Here is a 25,226-nt window from a genome sequence, read left to right as displayed (position 1 = left end):
TATGGTGAAATGTTTTTTCAAGTTTGAAGTTCAAAAAAGTCAAATCAAGTCTAGTTTCAGACATAACTTCAAGGGGCAAAATACTTTAATTGAGCTGAAACCCTCAACGCCAAGGTTACGCCAACCTATGCAGTCCCGAGTTTTAACATCCAAGCTACAGCAGCTATAAAGTTTTTCGGATATTTATTTGAATAGATAAAAAGGGTACATCCGTACTCAAAATCTTAGAAGCTGCAAAATAGTCTTTCCAGGACTGAGGATTGCTTTATAATTGGGCAGGTTTTTGTAACTGACGACGTCCCAATTTTGGCTGATTACGCGCTACCATCATTGGCGATATTATATGGAGAATTATAACAAAATTGAGGGGATGGCGATCACTTGGACTTTTGTCGTCGGTCATCCTAACTAGCTGGCCCAGCCTCAGGGTATAACGAATGTACTCTTCCTATCAAAATCTAGTTTGGAGCACGTTTTGGCTTTAGCATATCGCTTAACTTGTTTAAGGTCGCCTGGAAGTAAGCTTAATGCAATTATGAGCTAAAGTACTGAAAATTGTTGCAACTCGAAAAATATAACCTTCAATTTATATAGAAACTAAACTGTATCAGCAGATGGTTTTGTGATAACAAAAAAAAAGACTTTTTGCGAGAATACTGCTGCCATGAATTGTGTTCCACTTTTGGCTGAAGTCGAGCAAAATCTTTTTTTAGATGTATAGATGTCTACTGCTGCTACAATTGGATTGAACCTGCACTTGAGTTCTTTCATGCAGGCCTCGTAGCCATAATCTTCTCGCGAACAGTAAAGAAACATTTCATATGGTCTTTCTGGGCAAAAAAAGAATATCTTTCCATTATTGAACCATTTCAGAGAGGAGAATTCGTGACATCTAATGAAGAGATCGATACATATTACACACTCTTGCGATCATAGATATCGGAAACTCAACGCAAATTGAACAAAAATCCCCATCATTTCTCAAGCAGTTAGATCTTGGACTCCTTAAAAGCAAGCCGTCTGATAATCAATGGATAATCAAAAGACATGTGTACAAACTAAAGGGACGTTTTCACGAAATTTGAGAAAAACATTCTTCTGCTGAAGAAGTCAGACCTTGCAAACGACCGAAATGTTTCATTTTGATAAATTTGACGCAGCAAGTCATTTGGGATAATGTGACACAAAAACTGAAGTTACTTTCATCAGTATAAAGTTCAATGAGATTTAAATAAAAGCCCAGAGCCCGGACTTGAGTCTCAAAGCTTTTCAGCACTGAACCAGCACATGTCAAGAGTAAAAACCTAATTCTGTTCTGAAACATTGTATCTTCAGAATAATTTAAGTTTCTTTATGTGCAGTATTTCTTAATTATGATTATAATGAGGTCAAAGAGTTCGCCCAGGCTACACTTATCCTGTATAGTCTGAAAATTACTCATACCCCAAATTAAGTCTGAGCAGAATAAAGTCATGATTTTGTAGCTTGTAATTAGTAATTACTGTAGTAGTACACGCACTATTTATACTTAAGCTAGTTTGTAGGCAATTACCACAAAGCCCATTTAGCTCAGTGGTTACGACTTGCTACGAAAATTAAAAATTACAAGTACCCAAGCGGAAGTTCGACTCGCATATAAAGCAAACCTTGTTGGCGGGAGTTAAGCTGAACATATTATTTTTAATGAAAAAAATTTTACTCAAAAATTAGACTAGCCAGTGTAAATTGTGACATGAACAGAGTACTGGTCATCCTAAAAAACAGAATTTCTTTACTGATTCAGCGCTCTGCCACCAACCTCCGGGAGCCACCACCCAGTGTATTTAAGTAACGAACCGTTGCAAAACCTGTGAGTTGCTGAAACTCAGTACTGAATCAGTCCACTTAAAGTATAAATCAGTATTCCTAGTCAAAAAATCAAAGAGAGCAATACCAAAATGACAGACAAATCCTGAACGACGTAAACGTGACACGCATCCAATTATAAATTAGTTATTTCGCTTTTACTCGTGCAAGGTTTTGAAAAATTTATTTTTTATTCGATATTTCAATCAAAGCCATCGTATGTTGGACCCATGAAAAGACCTTAAGTCGACTTTCTTGGTTATGAAAAAGCTAACGGTGGACCCAAGCAAAGACCTTGATCGACTTTAATTGGTTATGAAAAGACCTTAACTGCACCCATGAAAAGACCTTAGCTGGTTTTTAACTACTTACTGGACCGTGTAATTATAGTCAAAATTGGCCCCCACCACTAGATATTTGAAGTCTTTTCATAAGTCTGCATCTAGACCTGTGTGATATTTAGCTGTTTTCTGCATTCTTCTCAATCTTCGTGCATATCCCAAAATTCAGGTAAAATTTTACAAATACTAATGCCAAGTCATTGTATTTTTAATCTTTTCTTTCGCGTAGGCTACCTTGTGCCAGCTGTGAAGGAATAATTTATACCCTTTTTGCTAAAAAACATAAGACAGGCAAAACTCCATTATTTTTGAAACACGGAAAGTTATATGTCCATAAACAAGTTTTCTCTCCCAGAAGTTTCAATGACAGTAAGAGACAAATTTTTGCTAATACTTGATCTTTTTCAATCTCAAAGCAATCGTACTGCAATCTGAGCAACTTGAACGGGGACAATAATGAATAAACACTGCACTATTTATTTCAACTCTTAACAAACAAACTAGCAATGCTGCTCTGAGCTCAAAACTTGGACGGTAAATTTTTGTTTTGCGGCAACATGATCTTTCAAAGTGCTGACTGAGATATTGTTCAGTTCTTTTTTTTGAAGACAAACAATTTGCAGGATAAACACAGTAAGCTCATTTTACTCCCTACTGTTTTGCATATTTTCATGCTTTTTTCGAAAAGAAATTCATTTGAGATTATTTTTGAATAGCCCCACATAGGAGTCAGCAGATGAGTTTACGATTGTTTGACGCCTAAGAGTCACATTCCAGATCAGTCTCTGTGTGAGAGAAAGCAACCCACTGCTGGCAAAACAAAAACCGAACAGATCAAACTGGAATTATTAAAGACCTTCTTGTTAACTGTTTGATCTACCATGCAATTTTCCGAGGCAGAGACTCTCAGTTTTTTTTCTGATACTTTTTTTGGACGTTTTGACAGTTTTGATGGTTTGGACGCTCCTGACATTTTCGGACTTTTTGGCAATCGAAATTATTAGGAAAATCTGTTTTTAGAAGATTGACAAAAACACGAACTGAAAAATTGTTAAGGAAAACTAAGTTTTTACTCTTGAGTGTATTTTTCTTTGGTATTCAAAAATTTTGGGGGATTGGTGGTAGAACAATATGCATTAAAAATTGACTTCGAACATAAAAAGCACTTATTTTTGCCCTTAGGTTTTAGTTGCCATGCATGTCGAGCAACAAAATGATAGCCATTTCTTTAGATGAAATTTTTTTACATTTGAAAAAAATGGATGTGCTGGTAAGAAAAAATTGAAATAATTAAGTGACATTTGAGAAAGACACTGAGATTTATCAAAAAAATGAGAGTATTTTAAAGAAACCGTAAGAAAAAACCTGAAAAAGAATGAAAACATTTTTTGCATATATTTTCGCACATTTTAATCAATTTGTCTCTTTTGCTAGACAAGTATTAAACTTGCACGTGCTTTACTACTTTGGAATCATAGCAAATTTTGAGACGTCCTCTTGTTTGTTTCGTTAACACTCCGAGAAAAAGCTGGGCCACTGTTTGAGTTAATTTGTTCTTGAGAGGATTGTAGTAAAATCGGCGCAGTTTAAACATTCTACTTAACTGAAAAAGCCTACCACCGTTTGTTTTTACTCTGAGCCTAGAACCTAGCAAAGCTGATCGGTGATTAAAACTTGGACATAAGGCTTCTTTCATGACAACCTCACATTTAACCAAAAACTGAAAGCTTGCACAACAATTTTTAGCCGTTCAATTTAGACAAAACCAACAGGTAGCTGCAATTTTGAATCATTTGTAGTAAGGAGCTCGTCATTTAAAGGCGCTCATAAATGGAGAATTTCGAAGAATTTGAACAAATAGCGTCTCATGATCATAGCTAAATAACGGTACACCTTCAAAAGATGCCTTACCATCGAAAAGATTGAAGAAAGGATTGAAGCTAAAAGAGAGGAGTTAAATGAATGCCTGAAGAAAATGGAATGTCACCTGAGAACTTGTGGACACAAAGGTAGTTGAAGCCAACATACAAACGTGCGAGAAAGTCAACAAATGCTGTACTGAGTTAATTTTGAACCGTTCATATAACCGTTCAACCAAAAACTTCAAGAGGCACTCTTTCTGAATGGACCGACAAGATGAAGAACGAAATTCATCTAAAATTCCGGAAGAAAGTACGCATATATTACCTCAAGGAAACTTGGAAAATAAAGTCCAAGAAATTCGCTTAAAGACCCAGACCGAAAGTGACCCCTGATCAGACCATTCCCATCCGGAAGCGACCTCTGATCAGGTCATTCCCATCCGGAAGTGACCTCTGATCAGACCATTCCCATCCGGAAGCGACCTCTGATCAGGTCATTCCCATCCGGAAGTGACCTCTGATCAGAGCATTCCCATCCGGAAGCGACCTCTGATCAGGTCATTCCCATCCGGAAGTGACCTCTGATCAGACCATTCCCATCCGGAAGCGACCTCTGATCAGACCATTCCCATCCGGAAGTGACCTCTGATCAGAGCATTCCCATCCGCAAGTGACCTATGATCAGACCATTCCCATCCGGAACCGAAACCCAGACCCTGTAATTATGATCTGGGAACACAGCGTGTGCGTTGGACTTCGGATGATCAGAGGTCACTTCCGGATGGCACCTCAACCTGGGAGTAAATGGCTTTACATGGCGAAAACACAACCGAGAACTCTGATTCTTCTATTGTCTACTGAAGATAAAACAGGATTAGTTGAATAGTTCCAAATTAAGCAGATGATCAGTAATCCATTTATTTGGGCCTAAAGGACCCAAGAAAGTGATGCAAATATCCATGGCGATGTTCTAATTGCAGCCAAGAGCACCATCAGCTCTGAACGACTGAAAAGTGATAAAAACCTTACTTCTCAGTGACATGCAAGCGTAGAAAATCATCGAGAGATCAATATAGATGTAATCTAGAACACCCAAAAGGTTTTAGTTACAGGTACACGATAGAAAACTTTGAAAAACTTCTATCTGCGATGCCAAAAAAACAACTCTACAATCATTTGTGCTCACATTAAGATTTCTTGACTCGCGCAGGCAACAGTCTGAATCAAAGTTTCCTTCAAAGCTGCTCCCTGTTTATAACCTTTTGCTAGAAACCTAGAGGTTTCCAAAGATGCTCCTGAGCGACAAGCCAAAAACTATTTAAAAACAGCTGATTTCAAGCTGCAGAACATATTAAGTGGAGCTGCTGAACTTAACGAATAACAATACCAGGAAACATTGATGTCAACAAGATGCACAATTGAGATGTTTAAACGCCTGAAAACGTTCATCAAAGGTGAACAACCAATTAGAATCATGATGGTAAATTGAATCTACTGAACGCCTTGTTTGATTCTGCGTTCTCGCCAACGATGAACTCCGAAATCGAGAACATAAAACCCACAAACCCAACGCTGCCAAACTTTAACATATCCAGGAGAGAAACTTAATAGACTCCGGTAGTGTTCAAAGTCACAATTCAAGACCCTCAAACGTCTGTCCACACATGATCTTCCAGAAGGCGTACAAAAACATTGGCTTATTTCTGCCTAAAGTCATTATAAACAACAAATGTCTCAAAAAATAGCAACTGTGGAAAGATTGCGGCTGTTAAACTTCGAAAGTCGGACAAAAGACTGATCAAAAACTACCGTAGATATATATGCAAAACATGACAGGAAAGTTTTCGATGATTTTTTAAGATTCTTTTCTACTTTTTTTTGTGAAATTCTTGGCGAAAATCTTTAAGGGTTTTGTTTGGAAACAATTGATCATGCGTTACTAACCTTCACGCTCTCCGTTTTGCTAATTAATGTACGTGGTCATTGACTGAAACACTGCATACATTATCACAATCTTCAACTGAAGTTCTCAAAACAATTTGACAAAATCCCTCGCGAAAGTCTTTCACAAAAAAATTAGCGAACTCGGAGTTCTTGGTTATATTCGTAAATTCTGTACAAAAAAATTCTGGAGAGGGGGCGGTACCAGCTCGAGAGCACTGGAAGTCAACAAAGAAGTCTCGCGAGGACCTTTACCTGGTCGCCTTCTTTACTGCATCATGATAAATATCAGCCCGACGTAATCCGTTTCATTGAGCCGTTCTTATTTGCTCTCGACCCGATGATGCAGGCAAAAGGTACAAGTCAAAAGGAGATCCAGGAGTACATAAACTCAATTCGTGAATAGGTATCCGGAAACCAGATGGAACTAACAGGAAACACATACACAATCATAAAAGTAAATGGGCAAAACTCAGTTCTAGCAATTTCTGACTATAACCAAAAGATTTATTGTCGACAAAAAAATAAATTATTTAGAAACCAGAATTAATCGACGGAAGAATGCAAACAAAACTCTATAGAGCGTCAGAAGGAATGTAGTTTCCAAAACGAAAAAAATAGTTATCATTTGTTCTCCCAGTACTGCTATGCGGAGTGAGCTGCCTCAGCCACTCGAAAACAATTTTGGTGAATCTGGGAAAACTGCAGCGGAGGACCGTCAGTTAGCCTCAGCACCACAGGGATCCTACAAATGCCACCTCAGTCTTCTCACTTTCCTGCTTCTACAAATGCACCTTCAAATAAACACTCTCCTGACTCCCGCCAAGATAGTGGGCGAGAAGAATGAAGACATGTCAGAAACAATCGCACATCGAGGACAAAACAGACCAAAATAATCCACCGTCAGAAAACCAGGCTCGAAAAACGGGTGGGAGAATTCTTCTCTGATTGCAGAACTGATAGCCAACTCAACTTCTTGAATATCAAATTACTTATAGTCGAACATTGAAGTTAATGTCGAAATACGTCGACGACAAATTGAGTGACTCGAATAGCTGCACTTCCGTTAAGAAGGCTCAACCATCAACGTCCCGTCAACGGCAGTCGCAAATCTTTAACAACAACGGCAGCAACGACAAAATTAGCAGACATAAGTTCAGTCTTTGACAATTCCCCACTCTGAAATTTGAAACAATAGATCAGTTCGTGTGTGAGAAAATGACTCCACTACCAGAAATGGAGAAGCCAAACACTTTTCCTCGGTATCAGAAATTTTTTCGACCAGAACGTTTTGTCTTTATTTGAGTCTTCATGCAAAATCTCTCGGAAGATTGGCAGATTTTCATCTTGTCAATTTCCGCACTTTTGGAAGTTTGCACTCTCAAGATTTTCAAATGAAAATTACGAGGTGTTGCACCGTGTACTTTCATTGTTCACTGTCCTGTCCACAGCCATGATTTAAACAGCGACTCTGCAATATAACACCAAACTTCTTGTGTTTTAAAAATTCAAAAAAGATTACTCAGTAAATCTAACTACGAAACAAAATACATGACAACTTCACGTCTTCTGCATGAACGCAACAATTAGCGCCCTGTCCACCCTTATTTCAAATATCTGACAAAAGTTCTATCAAGCCAATAATTTTACTTTTGTATCATCTCTGCAACTCTAAATTGAATCCAACGTATAAAAATACAAAATTTTAAAGTAGACTTAGCCTACTCACAAACAGGTCTTTATTGAAGACGTCTCCTTTGCCGAAAAAACTTACTGCTTCTCTTTCGATCACGATTCCGGCCACAATGTTACCCTACATTACAAGCCAGCGCATCTATCGATATATTTTAATCAAAATTGCGCTAATTTTTGAAATTTTGAGACAAATTTTTTGTTAAGTACAAAACCAATTTATCTTTTATTATAGTATTACTTATTATAATCTATTGTTTAATAGCATATAGCAATTAGTATAATCAGGTGCCGTGTCCCTCACTTTAAGTCACTTCTTACCTGTATTAAGAAACGTTTTGATGAATCAAAGAGGTAAAAAGGGTCCAAGTGGTAATTGATAATGGCGCTGTGTGCACGTGCCGCCTTTTCACCAGTATCGATAATAGTAGTAGTGGCTCAAAACACTGTTTCAGATCGTTCCAGATCATCCTTCTCTGGTGGTCTGCAAAGAAATTCTCTGGTATGACAGGTCCCGCTAAGCACTCCTAATCCATCTCCTCGCTATCGCAATAAAACTAGCTCCCAAGTCCTGTTGAACACAGGCTGACTAGAGAGGGAGTATCTCTGCCTATTCATGTCTGGTTTCGTTGCAGAGAGAAACTCCAGAAAAGCTAGAAAGAGCTTTATAAAACAGAAACAAGCCGACACTAGGCTCACAAGAAAGAACCCCACTTTTCCCGCAGAGAAAATCTCCCGAGGATCTGTCCCAACGCACTCCAGTCAGACATACCCCAAATGCTGCCTTTTAAAACTTTTCGGTTATAACTTTTTTAGGAGAAACTATAGCTACAAACACTTCGCATTAAAAAGGAAATCGGTTTTTGTAGCACTCCTTGTTCTGAACTTCGTCTATTAGCCGTAATGTGTGTATCGTAATGAGGTAGTATTAAAGCAATCTACCTCTGTAAAGGCCAAAAATCCGAGCAAGCCAGATAGATTTTGCTGGCTCTAAGCGCCGCCATATCATTTCAATCTGACGTCTCGAAGTCTCTACTCCACACGGATGCGAAACCTGAATAGAGTTCAATTGAAATTGAATTGCACCAGTGTAAATTATTGCAGCTTCCTGAAGGCGAGATGAAGTTAATCGCAATTGGAGTTCTAATACATAGACAACTATAACAGAATGTAAACCATCAGTAAACGTGACACAACCCGGGACCAAGTAATAAAGCAACTGCACGATGTTTACTCTATAGCTAACTTTTCATCAAAAATCTAAAATGAAGACAGAAAATGTTAAAACGGCCCTGAATTGATTTTATATGGACAGCATTTTTTGGTGTAGTTGACAGTTAGGGTTCTCGCAGAGGTTAGCCCTATTATAACAAATTTTAGATGGTTGTTGCAAGAACGCAAAAAAAATTACCAACAAAAATACCAAAAAACCGCGGGAAAAAATTTGTAAAACGCTGGAATAATTGTGCCTTAACTGACAGATTTAACAAATGTTTAATAATTTTGGCATTCAACTAAAGTTATCTATTGAGAGCAGCTTTTGGCTTCAAGATTAGTCAGTCTACGGTTGATTTCTTTTCTCTGTACCAGTCATTGGCTACTTTTACAGTAAGCTGAAAACAGGCAGAACATCGTTCAAGTTGGTTCCTGAAATAAATACAGCATCAATCTTTGTCATTGCAATTTTACAATTGCACAAAATATAGCAACTCCTGTCATGAGTGAACTCAAATTTTGCTTTATTCTTGTGAGTTGATTCAAATGACTTTGAACGCGGGACAAATACATGTGTTCTAATGCTAAATAATGTCTCCTTGAGCGTGCTTAAACTGATAAGGCGAGTTTCATTAATCTTCAATGTCCCTTCTTAATCACTCAATTCCAATTGAATTGAAAAGCAGAGAATCTTTTAAGCAATTTATCACCTGTATGGATTAAATAGCGTCTTTGTTACGACCCATATTTGGGAGGAACTATATACTCAAATGGGTTTTTTTGTACAGTCAATTTTGGCCGATCGATATATTCATCGTAGAGAGTTGAGACTGTATCACTAGAAATCCCATCCACCGTAGTATATGCAAATAAAGATTTTTTTCGTTTTTTTTTTCGTTTTTATCGGGGTTCAAACTTTTGTGAACAGTAGAGTGAATTCCGTTGTCTTTTTCACATTTTCCGTATTTATCTACACATTTTCGTAATTTCGACCACATTTAAATATAAAAACGGCTCCAAATAAGTTTTTGTATCCTAGTTTGTTTAAATTTGCAGGAAAAAGAGAAAAAACATCGTCTGCAAGGGGATGATTTATTAAAAGTTAAGGTAGAACACTCTTTATGGTGGTTTTATGTTTTTTTGGCTTTCACTGAGAAAATATGAAAATTTGCTTATTTCACTGTGTTTGAGGATGTTATTTGTTCTCTTTTGTAACAATCAGACTATTGAAAACTCAAATTGGCATTGAAAGATCAGGCAAAATGAATATCCTAATGATTTCCGTGAATAGCTGACGATTTAACGACTGCGAAGTTGTTCTATCACAAAACTTATTGTATTTTTCTGTATTTGGTGTTGTCATTTGGTTCCCTTTTTATCTTTCTACAGTAAAGATGACTCCAATTGGCATTGATATAATGTGCAAAAAAACGCTTATGAAAAGTTCAGTGAATAGTCCATAGTTTTAACGGCTGCGAATCCGTGCTCTGACAGAACTTACTAAAAAAATTTTTGTTTTTGCCTGTAATGGTCGTTCTTTTTGTTGTCTTTCGGTGTTTTTAAGAAAAACTAAAAACCTAGATTGGTTCCACGGATGATTTACTGGATCTATTTCCTGATTTCATTTAATAACTAAAGGTATTAAAGGCTTTCAGTTTTTTTAAAGGAATTATATTTGTTTTTTCCTTTCTTGTTCACCTGTCTCCAACAGGTAACTAAGTCTTAATATCGACAGAAGTAATTGAATTTATGATGCTGTAGACAAAATTTTTGTTATTTGTTATGTTTTGGTTAATATCTGTAGAGCTTTCGTGTATTTCGTGAGCTTTCGATTATGGTCAATATTTGTGGATCCATTCGTTTTCTTTTCCCAAAAGACCTTAACAAGAAGACCCAGCTAAAATTTAAAAAAAGCCAAGCAAATCTTTCAAAAACTTTCGTCCTTTGAAAGTTTAAAATGGTTTTCAATATATTGAAATTATAATGGCTTCAAAACTGTGGCTTCGATAATTTGTTTGCGAAATTTTGAATTTTGTGCGTATTTGTTGTTTATTGCCGTCCTCTTATTCGGTCTCAACAATAACAAGAACAATTGTCTCCCTGAGCAGTTCCAAATTGATCTGTTCTTGTTTTACGATGAAAGCGTCGATTATTATTGTCTAGAGTGAAGTTTGGAAGAGATAAAATTGTTATTGTTCCATCTGGGATTATGTTCCAGAGTGGTTTTAGGTTCCTTCAGGTTCTGGTGCTCTACGAGCTAGTTTTTTTCGTGCTACTTGTTTTCGTGATAGTTAGTGTGGTTGTTTTGTGTCTAAATTTAATCATGAATTTGTCAGGTGTGATCTTTATAGGCGAAACTGCCATAAATTTCTTTGCTTTTTTTACTGTTTTAAGGTACGTTGTCCAAAGCTGACCCCATGTCTGACTCTTCATCTTAGTATCCGATATCTAATGGTTGCTCTGAGTTTGATTTCGGGTTCCATATGGTTGCTGTGTCCAGCTTGGGCTGTCGGAACCGTTGTTTTTTTTGTCTAAATAGAAAATTTTATAATTTGTTGTGTGATAGCTTGTTTTTTGCTGTTTTTGTGATAATATTTGATAATTATGTACATTAGGTTCGGCAAAATTGTGCTTTGAATGGTGAGGTTTTTTAATGTCGACTTTGGTATGAGTTTCATTTCTTGAAATATTATTTCTGCTATTTGTCGGCGAGTGTTGTTTTTGACCAGCTGGTATCGTTATATAAATTTGACAATCTTCCTCTTATTGTTTGAAATAAGCGTTCAAAAATTATTTTTCCCTGTGAGCGCCAGCTGGTGCTAATCTTAGCTTTATCTCGCTGTCTCTTCAGAAAATTCATATAGCATTGATTTGAAACATTGGGCCTGATTGCATATTATGTTGAGTGGTACGCCACGAACAAAGTATTTTTCTTAATAGTTAGTTGCTGTCTCTCTGTCGGAAGTGTGATCTGCTTTTGCGTGGGGATATCTAGAGTATCTATCTACTAATGCTAGCATGTATGTGTTTTGTTATGGTCGCCTCTAATAGGTCAGGCGAAATCCATTTGGATTCCTTTGTTTGGTTCGTGTACTGATGGTAGTTGTGAAGTGATGTTTTTCGGAATGAAACGTTTCAAATTCCTACAGATTTTGATACATGGGGGCATTTTTGTCTAAGAGTGATTATTCCTCTGTGTATTCTTGGAAAACAGATAAAGTTGGCTAGGTGAATCATAACCGTATGTCCTAGGTTATTTTTATGGATTGAGTTCATAAGTAGTTTTCTCAGTTGGCTGGGTATATATAATTTTCCGTCATATGTTTTGCATATCAATGGTGTAGTACTGAGATCTTGTTTTAGTGAGGTGGCAATAACGGCTGAAGTGTTTGAGGGAATCCTATTTTTATTTTCAAGGATTGTAAATAAGCTTTTACTCTGCGGATCTGCTCAGTTTATTTCAGCAATGAAATTTCGTCATAACACTTGGTTTAAATTTTTTAGTTTGCACGGGGAATTCGCATACTCTATCTCATTGAATGAGTTGTGTTTTTGATTCGACTATGTGGTTTGTTTTCATTTTTCTAGGTTGTTGAATTCATCGGTTTGTGTTGCTCTTGTGTTTTTCTCGGAGATGTTTTTGACAATTGCTTGACTTGTAGTCAGTTTTGATCTGTTTGGGCTCTATATCTTCTTTTAATGCTAACCGTTGCTGTGTCTCTATCAAGTTTGTTTCTAGTAGTAATGTGTACATTGTTGGTAAAAAAGGAGTTTGAATTATTCTCGGATATGTAAATTAAATGAAACTGTACGTTTGAATTTTCATAAAGTTTTTTTTGTGTGTTGGGAGTTTGGAAAACGAATGAAATTGATTTAGCGAATGCCAAAAAGCGTTTTTTTTTTGCTTTGTTGAGCTAGATTGACTTTTGCTTTCTGATTGGTTGTTTTTCTTTGCATGCTGTGAAGCGTGTAATGTTGTGCTTGTATTAGGTTGATTACATGATTTCCATCAATGCATTCACCAGTTGGCGGTGAATTGGGGTTTCTGCTTAAACAATCTGCAAATCCCATGTCCTTTCCTGCAACGTGTTATTCTTTGAAATGAGATGGCAGTAGTCTGTTGGGAGATGGCAGTAGACAATGGTAGTTCTTATTACATCTGTTGTTTTGTAGGGCCGAGGGTAAAGCTTGGTGATCAGTTTGGAGGGTAAAATGACACCCATAAAAGTAATATTTGAAATGCTGCAGCGATCATTCAACGATCAAAATTTCCAGTTCTTTAATACTGTGTTTTTGGTCAATTTTCTTTAAGATTCTACTTTCTCAGGCAATTGGGTGCAACGCCTCGCTTCGTTTTTGTTCGAGACATGCTCCTAATCCTTCATTACTTGCATCGCATTTTAGTCTGTTTTCGTAAATTTTGTTGAAATGTTTGTTTTCTATCATTGTTTTTATTGCGTCTTCCATCTCATTCAAGGCTGTTGTGAGTTTTTCTTCCCAGTCTAATTTTTTGTTTTTTGTTAGTTGTGTGTGATCAAAGTAAAAGTTTGTAGGTGTTCTGATAGTGTTGCTCAATTTGTTGTGAATTTTATAAAATGATGCATTCTGCCCATGAATAATTTTAATTGTTTTTTTGTTTTAGTGTTCTCAAGTGGGATTATTGCTTCGGTCTATTTCCTAATTTGTGTAATTCCTTCCGAATTCATTTTGTATTCTAACCAGAATATTTCTGGTCCTAATGAGTCCTAATTCATTTTTGTGTAGGCTTATTGCGAGGTTTTTTTGTCTAGTCGTTTTAATGTTTCTTTCGGTTTCTTCTTCGTGTTTTTCTAGTGTGCTTTTTGTTATGGTTGTTATATCATCTAGAAATGCGTTTGTGGGAAGTAGGCTATCTAGTATTGTGTCCATCATTTTTTGAAATAATGCTGGGAGATCTATAAGACCGTATAAACCATTCAGGAGTTTGTTTGCTCCTGTTGCATTTCTTCCTATTATATTAAAAATAAAATGGTTTTGGATTTCCTGATGTGGTGGAGTTTAACTGTAGGAGTATTTTAGATCTTTTTTACTAATGTATAAAATGCGTAGGACAGTTGTTAGTTCTGAGTATTTTGTTGCGATGTTGTCTATCAGGGGATCTATGCTCTGAACTTGATACTGGTCTTTGTGTATAGCACCGTTTACTTTTTTAAGTCTAACGAAGTTTTTTTTGATTGGTTTTATTTTACTGTGATGACTACGGGATTTCTAAAATTCGTCTGTTAGTTTTGTGATCTGTTCTGTTAGTTTTGAGATCTGTTTCTCTTCGGTTAGTTTTCTCAGTTCGTTTTCTACTTTTCAGGTTAAATGGAGAGGCATGTGTCTTCCTTTGTGTTGTGTTGGTTGGAATTCTGATTTGAATGATGATCGAGTTATGTGGTTTTTCGATCGTCCTAGTCTGGTGGAAAGATGTGGAAAACTGCTGAATGACCCAATTGTTTATTTTTTGTTGGGTAACAGCTACATTTCGTAATTTGTTTTCACCTTTTGTTTGCTGTAGTGTCACTGTAACAGGTAGTCCTAGCTTGATTTGCATTATTGGGAGCTCTTATATCTTATCCAATGAGTATCTAATGAAGTACGGGTTGATTTGTTTTTGATCATGTTTAATCTTATTCCTTTTTTAATTTGTTTTTAAGTGCTATTTTTCAAAGTTAGACAATGAGTTCTGGTCGTAAATTATCCTTGTCATCATTTGTTTTCTGGTTATCTTGTCTAGCATCCTCATTGATGACAGGTCTCATCGGCTCTCAAAAACAGCATTATTTTCTCATAAATGTTTGTTAAAAGATATGTGAGTTTTTGAACGGTTTCCTTCTATTCTTCATTTGGTTGAAAATTAAGTCAAAACGTGGAATTGCGCGGCCGGAACATCTTGTGTAAACGCACATTACCGAGCCTGCTTGCAATGCTTTATCAAACACTTTAACTTAAGTTAAAAAATAGAATGGCTGAAAACACTTATTCCAATCAAACAATCATTGAATGCGATTTCATTATCATCCAGTAACTTCAGTCGGTCAACTAACTATTCTAAATTTTTAACTATTCAACTTTTCAGGTGTAGCACTGAGAGTTTTTTAAAAGTTGTACAGATGAAGAACTCGTTACGATGCAAAATCGGCATCCAATAATTTTGAGACTGGTTTGGCTTATTGTGGAAAACAGTGACAATACATCTTTCCTTATTTTCACATAACGTTGCTCGTTCCAAGAAAAAAACACTATACAAAAACAAGAACTTCGTCATTCATAATCTCAAATTAGTAACCACAGTCCTCATTTTTGAATTTTAAATTCTTCTAAAATATTTTAAATTGATCTAAGACTTTTTGTTTGAATTTATTTTCTAATTATACTGAACGGCAAAATCAAGTTAGCACCCCCTACATTTCTGAATAAGAATTCTGTTTTGTAGACAATATTACTCTAACTTTATATCAAATTTTGAAATCAAACCCTTTGATACCGTACACTATTCTTCTCGTCTACCTATGCAATTCAGATAAAATTCACTTACAGAAATCCCAAAATAAAGTTGATGAACTTCATCGAAGTTTCAAAATATAAGAAAGTTGCAACGAATTTTAATCACATCTTTTTTCTCTCTAATTTCTAACGCAAAGGCAAAGTCATAGTTGCACAAACGTGAAAACATATAACAGTTCAAGACAACTTTCTTTTTTCTGTGCAACTTGAATGAAGTTCATCAATTTTACATTGGGATTTCTGGAAAGTGAACCTTAAGTTTTGTCTGAATTGAATAGGTATAAGAGAAGACTAGTGTAGGGGATCAATGGTGTAAAAATCGTTTTCAAAATTTGAGACTTAATTGAAAGAATTATTTGCTCTTGTGAGCCGTGATATGGGTAGTTAGTGATATGGGTAGTAAAAACGCTATTTGTCTTCTTAGTAACGCCATGAACATTTCTGTAATTGAATGCTAATTAATCTATCTTGAATGCCAATTATTTTTTCTCTCATTTCCGACTAAATAACTCGTTTTGAACTATATCGCGAGTATTGGTAGACACCGCACAAGAAGATACCAGTGACGTGTGGACAACTGTGACGACGGTGGGATTAGACAACAGAGTTAAAATGTTATAACTCTTGGTCACGCATTTTCAATTTTGAACCTTACTGTCACAAATGTCTTCATACGTTTTACCACTTTAATGGGATAAAACATAGTCGTAAAGGGCACTGTCTTTTTTAAATAAAAATAATCAAGCAAATGTAGCTTTGCAACGTATTGACTTCAACCTGTCTTGGAACAATTATAGTGAGAAAAGTCGCATTTTCATTTTTTTAACCTACGAAAACAGGACCCGTTGGCCACTGGTATAATAATAATAATAATTAAATATTAGAAAGGGGGAAACATTCTCAAAATCTTCCCTTAAAACTCATCTTTGAGCTCCGAAAACAGTCACGGAAAATTTGGCAAAAACAGTTATCCTTGAAAACTACCCCAATAATTGCCTATCTTGACTTGAATAAAAAACTACTTGATACATTGACAAATCGCCATAGTAAAGAGGTGGGCACAAAGCAGATAAAAACAGTTTTAAGCAGTTGAGCCAATAAAACGCCTTTCAACAAATTTTTTGTTTTCTGTTGTTTCCCTATTTGTCTATTATTTCAACAGCACTGCCCATGTGTAGGTACAGACTTGTGAAAAGACATATGGCTCTTTAAGGCAAGTTCTTACCAAATGATGCTTTTTGTACAACTCAGAAAATTTATTGAATCGAAAAAAGCTTTTGTTCAATGTATGATCGCTTGTTGATTGAATCAGTTACAAGTAAGACATTTTGAGTAAAAAAAATTGTCTGAGTCTCAGAGAGGTGAAAAAAGCTACGCCAATACATGTAGTAACTTTTTCGTCGTGATATTAATTTTTAATGGGCATTACTTTTTAACTTTCATGGCAGAAAGTTTGTTTTGGTGGCCAAACCATTATTAGTTCAACGCATAATAGACTTTATTGTGAGGTAAACAAAAGCCTTTTAAAAAATTACACCGATGGTCTTTTCATTAACTGTGCTCTATTAGGAGGCTGATCATAAAAACGTATGCGCGTACTGGCTGCTTACGTTATAATGCTAGTGAATTGAGGTCTGCCTTCGTCAAAAGAAAGACAATTAACTTTTTGAATAAATAAATCAATTAATAGTTAATTTTATATTTTCACAAAAGCGTTAAACACATGAAAATAAGTATGTGAATAAAACTGCCAGTCATGGTGGGGGGAGTTTTGATTATAACTTTTGATAGGCAATCGAGCGAAAAATAGTTTCAAGCTCCACTCAAGTTCATTGTGGCTCTCTACCAAAATATTATCAAATTATTACATGTATTCCATTCTAGAAAGCGGTTTGTGTATTATAGACTCAGCTAGTAGAGAGAGATAGAGAAAATAAAAAACTATCACAGCTCAAAAGTAAGTTATTTTTTCAGTAAAAGCGCAAGGCTTCGTCTTGTGCTTCGTAATGTTAAGAGCTTTTCGTGAGAGCCTCAAATTGAAATATGGCAACAAGAGCCCTGAAGTCTTTCACTTTCAGTCGTTTTCTCGCCCTTTCACGATTTAAGCGCATTTAGCTATTTCAAAATCGGAAGTCTTAAATTAGATGCCTTCAATTTATTTGATTTTTAAAAAAGAAAACAATGGTTGAAAATGTATGTCTTAGAATTTGGTCTTTAAACTTGATATATCAATTCCTAACTATAACCTACTTAACTCAACTTTGCGGCGATGTCAAATCTAATCCAGGACCAATTTACATAATTTACAAACACTCGAAGACTACGAAAAACATAAGGCAAATCAAACCAATATCCATGCATTGTATATACAACTAATAGAAGTTTTAACAACAAACAGGAAGAAATTTTGGATTTTTTGCAGCAACAGAACACTCAAAAATGCTGGATTGTTACTGAAACATGGATAAACGATAATCAGAAGAGACACCATTGAATTTTTGAAGCAACAATCACCAATTTATGCCTCAAAGTAGATCAAAATTGACGCAGTTAAGGAGAGGTGGGGGATTAGGAATATCAGTACCAAAAAAACAAACATAAAATAAGGAAAGATCTCAACTCTATTATCAGAAGTTTTTTTGAATCACTTTTGTTTGAAATACAAGCACCGTTCAAGGAAAAACTTCTAAAAAACGTTTCTCATTGTTCCGACAAAAACTTGAGCGAATTTCTTCTAAGCGAATTGACATCAGAAACATTCAATAGAGTTGACATATTCCATAACAAATAGTGTAATACCATTCGTAGACTACAACATAAATTTTAACTATGACATAAAAACAATGCAAACTCAATTTTTAAAAAGTATTCAAATAAGCTTGAAAATATTCTTAATGAAATAGCTCCTGCCAAAATAGATGATCCGCCGTCTAAATCAACAAAAATAATTTTCCAGAGATATATTGAAACTTTTTATTGAAAACAGGCTTTTCATTTTTGGAAGGAAAAAGCAAATGTTAGCACATATAACTCATACAAACGAATAAAAAACATACAAACAAACTACCTAGAACAGCGGGTAATAATTAATCACAAAAATTTTTTAAAAGTCTTCCCGATTCAAAGCAACCCGACATTCGTTACAACAAAGATAAAAAACGAGGATAAAAAATGAAACTTCTAGCAGTTGGTTCAACCAAGATACATTAAAAGATTGAAAAAATCGCTAACACAATTAATATTTTTTTCTAAATTAGGTTTGTACGAAGGCGAGACAGAAAAGGTTGAGCTACAGGACTATACTTTTGTCAAGACTGTGTTCTCTCTTCAGACATATAACAAAAAATGAATTGTTCACTGTTATTGATCAATTACCAAAAAACAAAGCAGCGGATCCTAGAATACTTACTACATGTTCCTTCAAGTGTAGCAAAATGTCCAATGGAAGACTTCTACAATTTGCAATAAACGAATGCATATCAGAAAACATTTTTCTCGACATATTTAAAAGCAAAATGTCTATTGGAAGACATCTAAAATTTGCAATAAACGAATGCATATCAAAAAACATTTTTCTCGACGTACTTGTAAGTAAGCAAATGTAACTCCAATTTAAAAAACACGTGATCCACTGGACGCAGAAAACTCCAGACCACTTTCGTATACACCGACCCTTGCATGAAATTTTTGAAAGACTTGCTTCAACATATGCTAGAACACGTTGAAAAGTATTAAATGATCAACAAAATCAATTAAGAGTTGTGAAAATAAAATCCTCTAATGACACAGTTATATCGTTGAACGAACCAGTCAACAGTTTGTTAGAAGAAAAGGAAACTATTTTTATTATATTCATGGTTTTAGCCGAAGCTTTCAACTCAATATCTCACAAAATTTTTATCGAAAAATTAAAATGTAAGGATTTAGTGCAAAATCAATTGCAATACTAGAATCGTTATTGACTAACAGAAAAAAAAGAACGGCATTGAACATTCGAAATGGGTGACAATCAATCACGGAGTACCTCAAGGAACAGTTCTTGAAACTTTAATTTTAATAATGTATATCAACAAAAAAATGAAAAAAGAGAGGACGTTTTACATTTTGCAGATGACACATGCATTATTTGGCTTTCCAGATCCGATGAAAATCTCTTAACGAAATCAACAGTGTATTTAAAAATACGAACAGTTATATGAGGCAAAATATGCTAACTTTAAAAAAAATGTGGTTTTTTCAAACAATGGTGAGTCAAAAACTGAACAATTGCATTAGAAAGGAATTTTTATAGAACCAAAAACAAGTTGTCGTTATTTAGGTAAAATGATTGACAACAATCTTAATATTTACAAATAGTTAAACAAAACGTTAACAAAAATGGCAAATGCCCTTAGGTCAATTTACTTAGAAGAACATCTTCTACCAATAAAAGCAACAATCGGTCTTTTTAAATTACTTGTTTTGTCCCATCTCATATTCAGTGCAATTTTTTTCCAATAGTTGTCGGCAATGTTACACAGAATTAATAGAGAAATAATCTGGGGAACAACCGTTTGCCACCTGCAAAACTTTGACAGTGCAAGTGATCTATTATTGAAGGACTCTTACCTTCTCTCACAATATAAAGAGAGCAGTCGAAAAACCAACAACTCCTCATTCAAAATTTTTGAAAAGTAGGAATTGCCCAAAAACTCCAAATCTGTCCAGTGTTTTCCAATGAATAAGTGCAAATCCAAATTGAGTGACAGGTCACTGATCAGAAATGTTTTTTGGAAGTGGTGTAATTTACCAATTGAAATCCGAAAAAAATTAAATTTATTGAAAAACTAAGCAGCGAAATGGTCAAATTGCATAACGTGTTCCAATAGACAGACAAGTAAGAAGCTTTAGCAATTTTTTCTACTGAAATAAAAACTATTCATATATTTGCGATGCGACATTGAAAATGTAAATGTTTAACCAAACGTTTCTGTTCTGGTTATCACTTTAGATTTACAGTTTTGAAGATTTAAAGAAAGAAAAATTCACAAACTGTCAAGCAAATCACCTAGAACAAGTGCTTATGATATCCTACTGCACATCAGGTAAACTCGTATGCAAAAATGGCACAAATTAAGTCATTGTTTTTCCAGAGCTACTTGAAAGGGAGTTGTTCCAAAACTACTCGAAAATAATGTGAGCCTGAATTTTTCTTATATAAATCTTGATCGCGCGAAATTTTTGTGCGAAGAATTGGAAGAGTAGTGTCAGTCGAAACATAATGAAAAATTGAATAAATTCTTGTTGAAAACTTTTCATTCATACAACCAAATTTTCCACGAAAAATGGGGACTATTTTTCACATCCCTTTCCACGCTAGAAAATTGTTTAACTTCGCCAAATACACTCAAGGTTTTATTGCACATTCATTTCCGTTATTTACTAGAAATGTTTTATGGAAATTTAATTTGGTACTCGAAAGCAATAGAACATTTTTTTTGGAAAGAACAACAAAATATTTCTCGAAGGTTTTGGCAAAAGAGAACAAGTACTGTGATTGTTTTTTTCAGGGTCCTGCAGAAAAAACGTTCCGTAATGTAACAACTCTGGCTTTTGTCTGCCACTTGTGACATAAGGATTTGTTTAAAGTACGAACCAGAAATCAATTTCCGCAAAAAATTTGTTTTTAAGAGAAAAAAATTTTACATTATTTCTCTCCCTTTAAACTCTTTTACACACCATTGGTTTGCAAAAGTAACCTAATAGAAATCTTGAAGTTTTCTTGTGAAACTGTGATAAACTACAGTGCCATTAAGGTTTTGAATACAAAGGTTTCAAGTCAATAGTTAAAAAATAAGATACTAAAAAATTGTACTCTTTTGTTTCTCTTTCAATTTTTCAGCTAGCAAGTTTGAAAATATGAGACATATTAGACATAAATCAGTTCAAGATTCTCATAGTCTACTGGCCTTACAAATTTTTTCAAAAAATGGAGTTTTGTAAATATAACGAATTTGTTTGTTCTTTTTCTCTGTCCTGAAAAATTGATTTTGGTAAAATATTGCCTTCACAGTTATCGAAAACTGTTGCGTTGTTGTCTTATTTAAAAAAAAGTATACAAAGGGAGGCAGAAATGGGAATTGATTAACTGTACAAACGAGCAGTTAATTATTAATTTACATTTTTCTTTTGTTTTGCAATAAAAAGACTTCAAAGTGCAGTGTTATCGATATCAATTTTAAAGAATCGACACTAGAAAAAATTTACTGATTGTGCATTTCATACAACACATAATGAAGAAAACATAATTTTCAAGAAGATGCTTAAAAACTTTAAAATTTATGTTGCTAGAAAATCAAACGTTTTAAGGCCTGAAAATTTAACAGTTTTCGAAATTAACAATTCGAAATTAACAGTTTTCGAAATTTAACAATTTTCATCTCTGGCGCAATTTTTAAAAAAATATATCTTAAAGATCCACTTGTTCAGATTCTTTGTCAGTTTAAGTTCAAAAGATGTTCTAATTTTATTTACTAATAGCTTTATTTTTTAATTTATTACCTGAATTATTGTAACACCAAGAAAACCTAAGATCAAAATAGACAAAATTTTCACATTCACATTCATAGGCAATTTTAACTTTTTGGCTCATATGAGGTGTCGGATATCATATCAGCTAAATTGGGTTTTCCGGTCAGTTTATATTGAAAACAAACTATAACTAACTCTATAGATAACTTCTTGATTATCGCAAAAGATCATAATGAATCGAATTATCTTTTGATTTAAGAAATTTGCAAACGAAAACACCTATATCAACGTTTTCGTATATATTTCTTTATATAATGTTTTTGAAAAAGTAAAAAAAAAGTAAATGTAAAAGTTTAATTTCAGGGGTTAAATAGCAGCAGAATAGATGGGGATTCAGACGAAATTCTGGCTCCTCGGCCTCGCAGTGCTTTTAACTAGCATATCATCCAACATTGCTCAAGGCAAGTACATTCATTGATAAATACATTCAGAGTGTGAAGCAACCTCATCTAATTCGAGAACTCTCAGGAATCTAGATATTCCAAAGTTCCTTCTCATTCGCAGTTATGTCTCTTAAGAATTATATACTTATAAATACTTATACAAACGATATAAGGAATATGAAGAATATCGAACTCAGTTTAGATTTAACTATTCAACATCAGGAATAAAAAATTATCGAATAAACAAGAACTAAGCGCGATATAGATATGCTAGCTTATCAGCAAACTCTATGTGAAAGGAAAATGGTCACGATTATAACTTTGAGCTAAAGATAACTAAATCTTGAGAAGATTCACAAACAAAGAACTGAAGGAACCTAGTGGAGGTTAAGTTGCCGAAGGAAGCTCAAAACTGCAAAGGATCAGAAGCACCATTAGTAAGAGGGTCCTAAAGAAAATTATAGACCCTCATCCGTGCGGCGAATCCAAAGGAAGCCGAAGTAAAAGTAAGCCGACAGAAAAGCAAGCCGAAAGTTATGTAATAGTTATGTAATCTATCAGAAATAATACATTTTTAGCCGTTACAATCAATACTGCGCGTAGTATTATAGTGCATAATGTATTCCAATGCGACAAAGAAACAAAAATACGTCAATTTTAGACATCTAGTGTGTACGGACCTCAGCGGACCGCTGTCCATGGCCATGCCTCTCATCCGCTGTGGGATGTAATCCGGAAATCGCGGGCCGGTTATCGCGGCGAAGCCGCGACGCGCGCGAAGGACACTGGCCCGCCAGGGGCAACTTAAAATAGGGGTATCCCAAAATTTTTCGGCTTACTTGACTTCATTTTCAAAATTCGGCTTGCTTGACCGCCACCCATCCTCCGTGCTTCTATCTATTGGAACTAGGTAGCTGCATAGTTGTAAATTCTCCACAAATCTAACGCTCATCCCATCCGTATGTCTCAATGCTTGAAAAAAATTCTTGGGATCGGACATTGGTGGCACCATATGAAGTCTTGTAACTGCACAAGATAATTGTTCCGACCCACTTCAGTTAGGGAGGAACTATATACTCAACTGTTTTTGTCCATTTTCACCGACAGATAAATTCATTGTGAGTCGTATCATTAGAAAGCTTGTCAAGCGTAGAATTTCAATTTAAAAAGATCTTTTTTTGAAAATCATTTTCTCCGAGGTGTTACAGAGGTTTAAAGAAATGTGAACAAGAGCCTAACTTCTGTTATTTTGTTCACATTTTTCGTAATTTTTGCTTCAATTGTGATCGAATTTTGCTCACAAATAATAAAACTGTTTATAGTCTCATTGGTTTTACGTTTAAAGATAGAAAAGTGTTGATGAATAGTTTAAACCGACTGTTTTCGGTAAAGTTTTAAGCTAAAATTCAGCGCTTTTTTTGTTTTTTTTTTCATTAAAAATGGTATCTAATATCCCTATTTTTTGCAATCTTTCTCCAAACATTTATAACTATAACAAAAATGTGTAGTTTAATTTTGATTTATTTTTCATTTGCCATAAATCTGTTACGCAATTTCTCAAAAAAAATAAATTTCTTAACAACCACACAGCGATAGCAAGGCCAGTGTTGGTCTCATATTTGATTTTGCAATACAACAATATTCTGATTGTATTTTTGGTCTGCCATTTTTGAAACATTTTTTCATTTTTTCATCGAAATTGAATGATTCTTTTTTCAAATTAAGGTCCCAATAATAAAGGGTCCCATTATTCTCTAATAAGGTCCACATAAACAATATTGTGTTTTACGAGTAAAATTCAATATTTATGGCTCCGACAAATTATGGCTCTGACAAATTGTTGTCATAAATTTTTACCTAATTCTTGAGTTTTGCCAGGCTTTGATCTTCTTTTTGTAGTCTTAGGACAGAGCCTCACTAAAGAAATGTCTAATTCTTTATCGAAAGCGTTAGTATAAAACTGTCTAATGCTTTCCGTCGACACGTATTGGTTTTTGGTAGAATAACTCAATAAGTATCCGAATTCTTCATTTAATTTTGATAAAATCTTTTTTTAGTCAAATTGGTTTTTTGGTAACATTTGGGACATTTTATTTTTTACGTGCAATTGAAAAGCAATCAACAGATATAATAACATCAGGGCGGAACATATGTTTTTTTTGGCTCCAACGCCATATGCATAAAATTGTTCTTGAATTTCGAGCTCTGCTTGTATTCAGTGTTATTGTGTAGTCTTTTGACTTAGTCTCACTAATGACATGCAGATTTATTTTCCTAAGTAGTTACAACTTAACCATTTTTAGATATTAAGCAATTTTAGTTTATTATTCATCATTTAAGTCAAAAGCTTATGGTCGTTTCGCCTTACTTTTTTAAAATTTCGAGAAAAATGTTAATTTAAGTTCTGTCAATTTCATTCTTATTTCAACAACTTTTCAGAGTGGTGTCAGCAGAAGTTGAAGTCATTTTTTGCGTTAACTGTATTGTATTCTCCAATGCTGCTTCCTATTGAAATAATGGTCTTTCATTGTTGATTCTACGAATTCTCATCGTTTTATATTCATTTTTTTGTTGTTTTCCAGTTTTTGAGGATCTCTCATGTTGTCTTGTTCAATCGTCACAGTAAAAGCACATTAATTACAAGTCTCATATCACATTAGGTGCGCTGCAATAAGCCACAATTGATTATGTTCAATATAAATACTGAATAGATTGTGATATTATAGGCTTTAATAGTGTTTTCTCGTAAAAGTTAACTGACCATTTGATTTCTGCTTGTATTGGCTATTTTTGTTGATGTATAACATTCTGAAGAATGACTTGTCTCATTTTTTATGAAAGTATAAACG

General features: G+C 34.7%; 1 protein-coding gene across 1 annotated transcript in view; it reads left to right on the top strand.

Annotated features, from left to right (window-relative positions):
- The first annotated feature begins 17,239 nt into the window (after window positions 1-17,239).
- Window positions 17,240-25,226, top strand: part of LOC142334631 (uncharacterized) — a 154,497-nt gene continuing 146,510 nt past the window's right edge. The window contains exons 1-2 of the mRNA XM_075382824.1: window positions 17,240-17,381; window positions 22,298-22,395. Of these exons, the coding sequence (XP_075238939.1) occupies window positions 22,320-22,395 (76 nt within the window). The 5' untranslated portion in view covers window positions 17,240-17,381; window positions 22,298-22,319. The remainder of the gene's footprint in view (window positions 17,382-22,297; window positions 22,396-25,226) is intronic.

The sequence above is a fragment of the Convolutriloba macropyga genome, chromosome 2 (genome assembly GCF_964194025.1).
Source record: "Convolutriloba macropyga chromosome 2, txConMacr16.3, whole genome shotgun sequence".
Lineage (NCBI taxonomy): Eukaryota > Metazoa > Xenacoelomorpha > Acoela > Convolutidae > Convolutriloba > Convolutriloba macropyga.
This window is presented reverse-complemented; position numbering and strand designations above follow the sequence as displayed.